General features: G+C 43.9%; 1 protein-coding gene across 2 annotated transcripts in view; it reads right to left on the bottom strand.

Annotated features, from left to right (window-relative positions):
- lhfpl2a (LHFPL tetraspan subfamily member 2a) overlaps positions 1 to 13,270 on the bottom strand; it is a 45,123-nt gene that overhangs the window by 3,945 nt on the left and 27,908 nt on the right. The window contains exons 1-2 of one of the 2 annotated variants that reach the window (XM_047570348.1): positions 9,651 to 9,742; positions 3,486 to 4,279 (exon numbers count right to left, since the gene is read on the bottom strand). In XM_047570348.1, coding sequence (XP_047426304.1) covers positions 3,486 to 3,906 — 421 coding nt within the window. In that variant the 5' untranslated portion in view covers positions 3,907 to 4,279; positions 9,651 to 9,742. Of the gene's footprint in view, positions 1 to 3,485; positions 4,280 to 9,650; positions 9,743 to 13,270 lie in introns of those variants that run through there. The other variant, XM_047570347.1, reaches the window with a different exon arrangement.

Below are 13,270 nucleotides of genomic sequence, written 5' to 3' on the forward strand. Positions count from 1 at the left end.
CTGAATGGGGCAATAAAGCCTTCAACGCCGAAACAAACGGGAACGAGGGAAAGTTTTTACGGCCACGGTTTGTTTGCCGTCTCAGCACAAGGTCAGTAAAACCTGCAGGATGCGAGATTCGCCCGGATGAACCCGTCTGTTTTAGCCATTCACAAAAACGAGAGTATGAACTCAACTTTAGCTGAAATCTTAAACTGAGACGGCGGCGGCAGTGACATCAGCCTGTGTGAAGATGAGGTTAATGGAGCTGGGGAGAAACTCCGGTCCCAATGACGCGACCATCTCTGGCAGCGGCGTCGCAATCTTCCCATCTGAGGTCAATCGCTTTCTCTGAAACATCTGCCGCCTGGCTCCAGTTTTCTCATTAACGGCGAAGAGAAGTGGGGGGGTCGGCACGCTCTGTGGAAATAATGATCAGTAGAGAAAGCCGGCAAGCGGATGTCGAGATGCGAGAGACGTGATATCATTCATCGGCCTCATGGAAAGATGGAGGACGAACCGGAAGACTGCGACCGGTGGACGTCCGACAGGTGGTGGACGGGCTCTTGTTTCTTTCTTATGGTAATTGTCGGGACTCTGGCTTCAGATCTCTGTAGGAAACCTCCCACCTCCTCGGTTTGTTTGAGTTCGCCCCCTTTCCTCTTCCCCTTCCTCTTCCACATCCTCATCCTCTCCACAATGAGGTGCATTTCCTCACTTTCAGCCTCAGCCACATCTCACTCTTTATAAAAGCTGGAGAGGATGTTTTTCTGTTGGGTATATCCCCGTTGGTATTTTAATAACATCGGATCAAGATTGGGCTTCAGTCGAACCTGATCTTAGATCTGCCATGAACCAAAGCCACGTCCCTGTAGTGTCAAAACGTCTTCTTCTTCTTCTTCTGTTTTAGTGGTGTTTAGCGTCAAAGCTGCCAAAAACACATGAAACCAAATCAAAACCATGTGACTAAACCAACATGGAGGCAGCGTCAAGGCGGGGAATATTCCAGAGGGGGTTAGGGAGTTCAAGGCGTTGGTTGACCAGAACATTTCTGGAGCAGAGAACCAAAGTTATCAGTGTCAGAATGTCTTCGTCTTCTTTTGTTTTAGTGGCGTCTTGTGTCAAAGCTGCCAAAAACCGAAGAAGAAGACACAAAAATGGCACGACTAACCCAACATGTCTGTGACATAGAAGAACTTTACTCTGGAAAAGTGGAAGTGGAAGTCAGTCAGACAATAATTGGTAAATTTAAGCGACGTGGATGCTTTGAGAGGTGGTAGTAGATGACTGTCAGTCAATACTACCTCATTGAGGTACAACAAAAACATTTAAAAAAAGAGAAAAGTTTCCTGGAGACAGTGTCAAGAAGAACAATATACCAGGAAGGGTTGGGGAGTTTATGGCGTTGGATGACCAGAATATTTTTGGAGTAGAGAACAAAGACTAAACCAACATATCCGCCACGTGGAAGAACTTTACTCTGGAAAATGAAGTCACTCAGACAATAAGTGGTAAATTTAAGCAACGTGGATGTTTGTAGAGGTGGTAGTAGTTGATCGTCAGTCAGTTGTACCACCTTGATTTACTTGAGAAAAGTTTCCTGGAGACAGCAACAAGAAAAAAATATTCCAGAGGAACCAGGGAGCTCATGGTTATCTATGTCAAAATATCTTCTTCTTCTTCTGTTTCAGTGGCGTTTAGCGTCAAAGCTACATGACTAAATCAACATGTCGGCCACGTGGAAGAACTTTACTCGTCAGGTGATCGTCATTCAATACTACCTCCTTGATTCACACAGGGTCCACGAAAACAACAACTAGAGAACCCAGGTTATCTGTGTCAAAATGTCTTCTATTTCTACTGTTTTAGTGGCGTTTAGCATCGAAGCTAAAGCTAAAGAGGGACAACATTGCCCAAAATGTAACTGCATGCAACTACAAACAGAGAAAACATCACGAAAAGTCCACAAAAACTACAACAATCCCTGAACATTTTGAGAGAAGGTTAGGGAGTTCATGGCGTTGGATGACCAGAACATTTTTGTGGTAGAACACCCAGGTTATCAGTGTCAAAATGTCTTCTTCTTCTGTTTTAGTGGCGTTTAGCATCGAAGCTGCCAAAAATACCGGAAACCAAATCGAGACCATGGGACTAAACCATGTGGAAGAACTTGATCCACTTGAGAAAAGTTTCCTGGAGACAGCAACAACAAGAAGAAAAATATTCCAGAGGGGTACGAGCCAAGGCACGAGCTACCCTCTCTACGTTACGTTTGACAGAAATATTTATTGGTTGGAATCCAGTCGATTCTAGGTGAAGACAAGAAAAGACTTTAGGAATCTACGGGGGAACAACTTCAGGACACTTAAGATCACGTCGACCTCGATATTAAATTGTCGGTATCGGATCGGAGGCGGAACAACATTGTCCAAAATGTGACGGACATATTAAAGGCATCTAACTTATGCAACTGCAATCGTGCAGGTGAAGAAAACGTCACAAAAAGACAGACAATAATAAGCACAAAGCCCTAGGTTGCACACCCACATGAAGCGTTTCAAAGGTTGTTGTGTAGAGGCAGCTTCAAAATAGCCATTCATCATTCACTGGTTGAATGGATTTCAGCTGGCCTGCACAGACACGGGGTTTACAGCTCTGGCTTGTCCTTCACCACACGCCCACCTTTTTCAGTTTGGGTCTGCACCAAATAAACAAGCGTGCGGGGGAGGACGGCCATAATCACCGGAGAGCCCAGAGCTCCCAGTCTGTGGAGGAAAGAGGAGGTTCGGCCTCCTCCCTTCCCCATAATTCACCACGCCGAGATCTGGCCTCGGACGCACAACCACAGACTGAAAACACACACACACACACACACACACACACCCTCCACGCGCAGATACGCATGCGCAATCGGCCGCTTCTTCCCGGGGTCAGAAAAAAGCTCCAGCTGACGAAGCAGAGAGTAAATATTTAGGTGGAAGTCACTCCCGAGTCCGACGCGACGGCAGCAAAGCGACTGGGTAAAAAGTTCACAAACGGCTCCACGAGAATCAAACACATCATTCCAGCCGTGGGAGTTGTGGCGCTGGGTAATGAGTGTGTTTACCTGAGAGAGCGCAACGTTTCATTTACCTTTAGCGGACGGCGGACGCCGCAGGAATGAACAGAAAGAATGAGGCTCAGAAGAGGAGCTAGTTAGCTTCAGATCAGAGCACAAACCTCTCGGTCGCGTCGTCTTTTTGCGAACTTCAAAGGCTTGCAGGCGAGAATTGATCTTGGGTTTTGTTGTCAAACCAAACATTTTAGCTAAACTAAACCTAAACATGTGGATGGCGGTACATGTGCATGACATAAAAAGTTATAGAAAGAGTAAAAAAGAGCACAAAACCCCTCCATAGGTGGCTAATCCCTGCATGAATGTTTGGATGTCTAGTTTCAGAAAGAAGTATCTCGGTATCCGAACAAGAGCTAATTTGGAACTCGTCGCCACAGTATTTGCGTCTCACCTGCGATCCCTTGCAGCAGTCCGCACACATTGAAGATGCTCTTCTTCATGATGCTCTGGAAGCACATGGTGAACACCGAGATGAACGCCACGGCGCACAGCAGCAGGATCCCCGCCGCCAGGAAGATGGACGTGGCCTGCCAGAACCCGCTGGCGATCTCCCCAAAGTTCACGGCGTACGGCCCGCACAGCACCCCCCGCTGCAGGTGGGGCAGTTTTATGCAGCGGCCGTAGATGCCCAAGGTGGGCCGGTAAGCCTCCCCGGCGGCGGTGGCCCCATGGGGGCCGAAGACGGCGTCGGGCGTGCGGGGGAACCCCACCAGCCAGTCGGTGCTCATGAAGGCGATGAGCTCCCCGAACGCGGCCACGATACTGAGCAGAGTCCACAGCATGGAGCGGCAGGTGACAATGACATGGCACATGCTTGACGCTCTGGGTTGTCAACACAGCTGACGGGCGAACAGGTGGATTGTGGGTAGGAGGCCCCTCAAATAAGACTAAGAGAGCCGAGGTTCAGGGTCCTTTTTCTCCGGCGTGAGGGACCTGAGGGAGTCGAGCCGCTGTAAAGAGAAAGGGTTTAATGATTCACAGCCCGCTCCTTCTCTCCACTTCTTCTTATCTTCTCGCCCGGTGTCGTTTCTGCTGCACAGCTGCTGCTCCTCCTCCTCCTCCTCCTCGTGCTCTCCCTCCTTCTGTCGGCTCGGTCTTCAGTCTCTGACTCTTGTGTGTTCGGTGTCTACATCGTATTGAAGCTGCGCTCGCCGAGCCAGCCCGCTGGCGTCACATCAGACACACCTAGGAGATTAAAACACAAAGCCAGAGGGTTTAATTGCATGTATAAAAGAGGCTGTAAGATGATCAGTCATTCCTGCCGTGCTGGAGGAAGTGCAGCCCTGAGTTACGCCTCCAATCGCTTTTGGAAAAGGCAGAAGAGTGCAGGTTGAGGAAAGTGTGCAGGAGGAGGAAGGGAGGCTCCTGATCTTTAAGACGGGCTCTAATGAGTTGTGGAGTTCGTTTGAAGCTTCTCTGTGCTTATGTTCAAGGGATCTTCACGGCCGAGGTTGTAAAGATAGGAAATAAAAATAGCAAAACGCTACACGTCTGCCTTTGTTTTAAGTGTGTGTGTGTGTGTGTTTTAAGTGTGTGTGTGTTTTAAGTGTGTGTGTGTGTGTGCGCTTGCGGAGAGGGTGTTAAAATAGACGTGGAAAGAAGCGGAATGAGCAGCGGATGCAGGCGGAGAGAAAAACAAACCAGAGGCCTCTCATCAAGCTGCCCACACAGCTGACCCCCGGGGTCAGCGGTCGATAACGCAACGGCCGCCGCGGCTGCACCCGTGACAGCTGATAACCCCCCCTGACCCTCCTCCCTTCTCCGAGTGACACCAACCCCACTACAAACAGGAAGCAGGCAGGTAGCATCGGTCCACGAACACACAAGAGGGAAGGAAACCAAAGTAAAACTAAAGCACTTTCTGTGTGGATTCTTTTGCGTATGTCATAAATCTTTCTAGATACACGACCCGACAGAAGTTAGACTCTTACTTGACACTTGAACTGAATTCTTCTTCTGATGTTTTATTAACCGGGTCAGTATATAATTGCGGGATTTTTTGAGTTTATCATAGTTGATCATATTTTATCTGTTTTCAGGCCTAAATTCAACATGGCCGCCAATAACCAAACACCACATGGCATTTTTACACAAAGATTCTTCTATATATTGTATATACAACTGAGTAAATTGAAATTGAAAGGTATTTATGAATATATTATAGTAACACTGCTGACATGTGATAAATCCACACTTCACTCAAACACTACTTTATATTAAACAATGAATAAACTTAAACTTAGCTAAAAGTGATATCTATCTTAACAAATTTTGAACAAGTTGATTTTAAGCTAATTAGAAGGTGGTTGTTATAAAATTCTTATATTTTAGTGATATCTAGTAATTTTTTATTAATAAGTGATTGTTTCCATATAGATTATTTCAGATTTTGTAAAGACACGATCGTAATGAACATAAAAACATTTTTTTTTTTTACTTTAGGTATATCTCATGGACTTCAAAAGTCTAGTGTATAAGTGTATAAGTTAATTATACACTGATACATATCTGTACTTTGCCCTTCTCCACTTCCTGACTCCAGAGTTATACAGCTGTGTTATAAAAGTGTAAAAGGTGAGTTCCTTATATAAGACGAAGCTAGCAGTGACGTGGCAACAAGACATTTGAATGTAATTCAGAAAGTTGATTAGGAGAGATGAGAGGGTTAGCTAGGCAACCAGAGACAAAGACACTTCTTCTTCAAAGACCTGGAGGACGAGGACGTGGCTTTAAAAGAACGTGGACGGGGCTAAAGAGTGTTAGCATCTCCGTTAGCTAAACGTTAACGTAAGCTTTTTACTTTGCAGGTTTTCTTCAAATTTCCTTAAAATTTGCATGAAAACCTCAACTTTAACAAAAAATTGACATGTCCTCAGAATTATGTGCATCAACTTAACACTTTTCATTAAGATTTCCTCACATACAGTAACTTAAGTTGCATATTTACACTGTAATATAGATTTTTTTTGTTGTTATTCCAGTAAACAGTGGGAGGATATTGACCCTTTTCATCATCTGAGGCCCTCAGAGGAAACCCCGGAAGCTCTCTGGAGACTAGACTACATAAAAAACCCCCAGAAAGATTTTATCTCTGGACGTACATTAATAAATATAACGTACATTAAAACAGAAGCTGGCGTGCCACAGGACATGTCATAAATACAGCTCACAGCCAAAGCTGAGGGTTGGTTCTTTTCTTTGAGTGTTTTCCTTTTTTTCTGGGAATCTGTTAGTGATTCTCCAACCAGTGTTTGGTGGGGCAACACAGGGAGCCGGGGGCCAGTGTTGACACATGTGCCACCCGCACTGCAAAGGTTTCCACCACCGCGGTTTGCCCTTAAAGCGAAGGACGGGAGGCTCAGTCGTCCCCCTTGCGGTCGCATCCTAGAGACCAAGACTCGGTGTGTGTGCATCACTTTTTTATACCCTTTTAATTTTTCTCCAGCTTGACCCAGATCTGTGGTCGGCTGCAGGCTGTATGTGTGTGTGTGTGTGTGTGTGTGTGTGTGTGTGTGTGTGTTTGTGGAGTAAGCATGGACTGTGTAAAACAGATGAGATCATAAGAACAGTCGCCGACAGCCGCCTCTGTGGATTTTGCCCAGAGTTAATTTTATGAATCACAGGCGTTCTCATTGCCTCACCACGAACAGATGCGGGAACACATGCAGACTCACAAATTGCACTTTTTAAATATATATATATATATATATATATATATGAAAAATAAGACTCCTCCTGCCCTCTTGCGCACAGGCCGCCCCGGAGGTGTTTTGATGAGAGCGATGTTTGACGTTTAGGATTTCAGACGGACGGACGGGCTGATGTTTTTAGGTCAAACATTTGCCGGCCAGTTGGGAAAACTAATTCGTCACTGACAGGAATATTGTAGGAAAACACATAAGAGCAGAAAGAATCGGAACCAGCTGAGGGGGGGTGGGGGTTGCGAAGCTTTGAAGGCCTGGACACTTAACCTCTGACTTTGGTTGGCTGCAGTGTGTTTACATCATGCTCTTGTTTGCTTGGACGGCGCCAACTAATCCATATTAAATTCTCCGAAAATTTGTCTTGAATCTGGGTTATTAGATCCAAAACAAGTCTGGGCAAGTCCAGTTCTATTAATGAACCTGGTATTTGTCACATCATACGCCCAGACGTCTGCTCACTCTTCCCAGACCCGACAGACAGACAGACAGACAGACTTTCCCAAGATAGGTCGAAGCATGGTAGTCGGTTTATGCAAAGCCCGGGGTGGATTTATGATGTCTTTTATGCTCTCTGAGTAACCCGGAGGGAGACGGAGGATTATTTGAGGCTCGGTTTACATACACAGAAGAGTTTACAGCCCTCAGACTGCACCCGCCACCTCACTGACCCCCAACACTAATCCTTATTCAAGCACAAACTCCCTGCCATCTGACATACACTCCCCCAGAGTGTGAGCTAGTAGCCAAATGCCTGAAAAGAAAGGGACTTCCCCGAAGCGAGACCTCGGGTTTCCTGCAACTGTTACAAAGATCAAACTCAGGATTAAAGCTGCATAGTTACAAACGTCTCGCAAACGAACGCCATTAACAGTTGCACTTATTTACACACAGAACAAACAGTTTACAGTCACAGGAGCAGCGCTGGGGGGTTGGTACAGCAGCGTGTGCTAGCTAACATACAGGTATAGCATTGACCGTGTCCACCATCTCAGTCCTGCCTGTTAGCATGCTAGTATTTGGTAATTAGCACTAATCCCTGGTGTCATTATGTCTGCAGATGAGCTACAAGCTAATGTTGAAATGATAATACCATCAGGTATAAAGTTGACCAAGTTAGCATGCTAACATTTGCGTATTAGCATTAAATACAGGTATCAATATTCCTGCAAAGAAGCTGTAAAGTACCATTAGCATGCTAACAAGCTTCAAAGGATAATGCTACCGTGCAGGTGTAAGGTTGTCCACCATCTTTGTCCCATGACCTATAAACTAATGGTAGCTTGCTATCAATCATTCTTCCTAACGATAATGCTAACTTGCTAGAGATGAGAAGGTGTGTCTAAACTTTTCACTGGTAGTGTACAACAATATAATGCACATTGGCATGCTAACATTTGCTAATTAGCACCAACCACGGGTGTCATTCTTTCGGCTGATGACCACATGATTTGTAAACTAATGCTATCTTGCTATTCCCACTAACAATAATGCTAACTTGCTAACACCTTCTTATTTAAACCAATTCAATGGGAAGGTGTGTCTAAACTTTTCACTGGTAGTGTACAACGATATAATGTTGACTCATTCTGCAGGTGGACATGCTAACATTTGCTTTTGCCTAAAACGATAATAATAATGATAATGCTAACTTGATAACACCTTCTCATTCAATTCAGTGAGAAGGTGTGTCTAAACTTTTCACTGGTGGTGCATAATGTGGACTAGTTCTGCACGTTGGCATGCTAACATTTGCTTATTAGCATGAGCACATTGAGCTGTAAGCTCAATTCTGTGATAATAATGCTACACATGTATGTTACCCATGTCTACCATCTCACTTCTGCAGGTTAGCATGCAACCATTTCCTCATTAATGTCATTAGCTTTGCAGATATTTGAGAATAAATCAAAATAATCCAGTAAAGAACATAATTTTCTGGAGATAATTCAATGAACACTGCAGATGTCAGATGATCACCATCCTCTGGGGGAACATAAACATATTTGTTGAGGCGTTTCAGTTTGAACCAAAGAGCCGAGCTGCTTGTGCGGCTAACTCCAGTCCAGAGTGTCCACTCAGCTTTTTATTCTCTTATCACAGCGACGAGCCGGCAGGAAACGCCTGTCCACGCTGCCACTGACGGGAAGCAATTTACATATCTATGGACTTGTCATGACTGGAGTCGCGCGTCACCATGGAGAGCGTTTGTTTAGAGCCCGGCCAAAGTTTAAAGGGTTCATTCATCAAGAAAGAGAGCTACGACATCAGATAAACTTCTCCAAACAAACCCCAGCCCACACCTCTCTTTTCCCTGTGTCCCTCACACAGCACAGTTTAAAACAAAGAGAGTGCTTATAATCTGTGTCTGAATGAGAAGCCCCTGCAGCTACTGAAAGGGAATGCAGGACGTGATTGGTCACGGAGGACCTCAAAGACCTCAAATAACTATTAACGGCTGCATTTCAGATAAATAAACCACGTGGAGGAAAGTCAACGAGTCTTCAGTCGCTTCACAGTCACATCCACCGTTATTTGTAGGTGCTAGACGATGGAAAAAAAGAACCTTGGCCTCGTCGCGATTTAAGGAAAAACTGCAGACTCTAGCTGTTATAATAGCACAAAATAACAAAGGAGTGCTGGGTCAGGTTTTCCAACAGAAAACGAGCAAATCTTTCCCAACACTTGTGCACATCTGCTCAGCATCCCCGCTACAAACAGGCTGCGATTCAGATCAAAAACATAACGAATTTACGTCCCAGTACAACATCCAGACAGACAGCGTGGAGGACTGCGAGGTCACCCAGAGGACAATTCATTTAACCAATTAACCAAAATGAGAAAAGAGCCCCAACCTGTCTCCATTGGTCTGTGCATAGTCCAGCTCTCCTGGAGATGTGACTTCTCTTCTTGGCTCGCCTCCTCCTCTGCTCACACTTTAATGCCCCTCTCATACTCTGACTCCCCGGGACCCTCCCCACGTCCCTCCCCCTGGGCCAGCACGCCCCCCTCTGATTGGCTGGGCCGACAGCGGAGCCACACTTCTTGAGAGGGTCCACATGGTGGCCATATTTCAGTGCCGAATCTGGGTTAAAATAACAAGAGCTGGAGCGAGCTCGCAGAGAGGGTTTCTCTCTCCCCCGTCTCTATCCACCGTCTCAGTTTCTCTCACCTTCTCGCTGTGTTTTCGTTGCTCTCAGCTCCCTTTCAATCAGCCAAGGCCAACATCGTACTGTCACCTCTAATGGGAAATATATATTTAAGATCAGTAAACCGAGAATATACCCCATTTAAGTTTATTTCTGTGGTTACACTGCTGGATGAAATATTGCTAATCTTCTAAGTGAAGTAGTTTACCTATAATTATTAGTTTATTAATTAATTAATTATTAGTTTCTCTAGTTTTACATCTTGTATCCTTTATATTCCCAATATTTTAAACCTCCCTCACGCACTTTGTTGCAAAGTCTCGCTAAACTTGTTGCAAAAAATCAGTGTGGAAAGACGGCAGAGAGCTTATTAACGGGAGGCATTTTAAAAATGTATGAATCATGATCCGATCTTTCAATCTAAGATCCTATGAGACCTATAAATAATACTAAATTGGTCACCTTTTATACAATTTCAAAGTGTTCTACCAAACTAAATGGTGCATTTTGCTCTACGAGTCTAATTAAAGTCACCTCAGAGCTTTTGCGAGAGTTTTGAAATCAGGTTGCATCACACATAATGTGATGTCTAATCACAAATGTGAAACCTCAATAACACTACAGGATATTATTTAGTTTATCTGGCCAGATCAGGGAACATTGAATCTCACAGAGTGATGAAAACAACTTCCTATAAATCTGCTGATCCCGACTCCAGTCCAGGAGTGGGCGGTAAAGCCCCTGCAAGCTGGTTTGTCAACTTCGAGGCTTTGCAGAGAAGACGGCTCATTTTTTTAAACTTTAAAGTGTTTCAACTTGTCATCTCTTTTTCTGTTTTGTCAAATGTGCACAGATCTGAGAGACTGCATCTGCACTGCAGTTGTATTCACGTTAAAATGACAATAAAGCTTGATTTGATTTGATCGAAAGAGCGTGGATGACACTCAGTAAACACTAGGCGACATTTTATCCATCGCCTCTAGCGTGCAAGCTAACGTTAGCATGGAGGGCTGCACGCTTCTAGCGAAAGTACCGACGTAGCCGTGCAGATTTTTAATTTTATATATGAAACATGTTTGAGGATGTTGATGAAGATGGGAGCAGTCTGTAAGAGAAGATCTGTAAACACAGCAAACTACCAGATAATCTGGGCCAAACCTGATTTCTCCACCGATTCTGACACTATTATATGATATATTATGTTTGCTATATACATTAAAGTGACCTGAATTAAAGTAAAAAATCTAAATGTTAAGGGGTTATTTGCATTTCATGTGTTTAATGCAGCTCCAGCTTAATTCTACTGAGGAGTCTGACTTCACAAGACGTCTACGAGTCTGTTTTATTACGTAGTTTGTACATAAAACACGGAGAATGTTAATCTGGTTACTGTCATTAATAACCAATACATGGACCACAACACACAGACACAGATCCTGTTACATCCGCCTCCAATCAACACCAAACATCTGATAGCGTCGCGGATTAGCCGACTGATTGAGCAGATGGTTCGGTGACTGACTGATGGATTACCTTTTCGGGCCGATGGGAGCAAAGTGTCTCAGGATTGCTTAGAGCAGCAAAGTGTGTGCGCGTTCAGCCAACACTGCAGTCAGCCACAGTGTTTGTCTGACTTTTGTGTTTCGCTCACAAATGAGTTCCATATGAAGAAGACGGAAAAAAAGGGGGCGCGACTCAAACAGGAAGAGCAGCCGGTGGCACGTGAAGGCACCGTTAAAAATGTCGGAGGAAGAGGTTTTTTTTTTCTTTTCTTATCAGCTTGAATGGAAATGAGACCAGAACAGCTTAAACAGAAAAAGACAATATGCTAAACCTAATAAAACTTCTCCTCTGACCCATGTGTAATAAACCCCGGTGACTCATCCTATGGTTGTGAATTGCGTGGGGGGAAAAAAGGTTAATGGGCCATTTTAAAGCCACAAAAAGTCTCCTTTAAATGTCTAGAGCATCGCAGAAATCATTTTTCTCAACAAAGAGAGACGTGTGCTGTCTACAGAGAGGGTTGTGTTTATATAGTTTATCTTTTAAGTGGAGTTGTGACATATCTGTCAAATCAATTTATGATAATTTAGACATGTTTCTTTGTAATTTATCAGCCTCATTCTTTTATGACGCCTTTGCCTTTTATACATTATGTTACCTGGTCGTAAGCATGCTAAACTGTTAGCCTCGCTGGCTTCTAGGTATCAACAGTTGCCTCGTGGCAGTTGTCAAACCTTGCGACTAATGTTACGACTTAAATGTCAAGCATTTTTTTTTTTTATATCCAACTTCTTAGTTTAAAACCACAAGCTAACAATTTCCACATGTTGGCCAACAAGAGCTTAATGTGTCATCTGAAATGGCATTAGCCTTAAATATAGCCAGAGAGCTAATAGAACTAACGTTAGCTCTTTCATTTGGGTTTAAAATCACCTTCTCCTGACTTTTTAATGCTTTAAGGTAACAAGAATCTGCATTAAGGCTACATCCATCAAGTTGTGCTAAAAGACGACAGCTGTTGATGATGAAATAGCTTCTTGCGCTAGCATAAACCTACGTATTGTACTTTAAAAGAGACCATTTGTTTACTTTTAAAATTAGGAGGCAAAACTTACTGGATAAGGACTAAACAATGTTTGTAAAAGCTTTATTGAGTAATGCTAGCTGTGGTTTCTCAAGCGTAAACATGTGTTAGCTTACACCTTCTCTAAGGAATACACCTTAAAGGACACGCTAGTTGTTAATGTTCTGCTTTTTCTGTTGTTTTGTTTTTTGTAATCTGCAATTTCTTGGTTACGTGGTAGCCTAATCTCTGGCCCCATATAACCCATCCCCCCAAAAAAGATTTGTTTGAGAAACAAAATGGCTCTAATTAGTTTTTAGGACTATTCCACTGAATGAAGAGGTACTAAGAATTCGAGTCTGGCTAGTTAACTAGCTAACTGGTCGATTACTACTGTAGCTGGGCATGCTAACGTTTGCAGCTCAAATTAGCATTGACAGCAATGATTTATGTGCTTGTGTTTAAGGTTTTGGTTTTCATGTGAAAGGAAAAGCAACACTTTTGACAAGACAGTAGCTGTATGGAAATGTCAGGGTTAAATTTAATAGCCACCTACACTCTGTTTATATTCTCAGTCCTATGAGAAGTCAACCTGACCGCGAGTGGGCCCAGTTCTCACATATCATGTTCGTGATTTGGAGATAGAAACACAGATCAGCCAGAGACTTACTGCATATCATCTTACAGACTAAAACAAAGCTAGCGGCGCTGCCAAAAGCTGGAGCAAAAAGATGCTCCAAGAGATTTCCCCTGGCAGCCT

Source organism: Mugil cephalus, chromosome 19, assembly GCF_022458985.1.
Source record: "Mugil cephalus isolate CIBA_MC_2020 chromosome 19, CIBA_Mcephalus_1.1, whole genome shotgun sequence".
Taxonomy (NCBI): domain Eukaryota; kingdom Metazoa; phylum Chordata; class Actinopteri; order Mugiliformes; family Mugilidae; genus Mugil; species Mugil cephalus.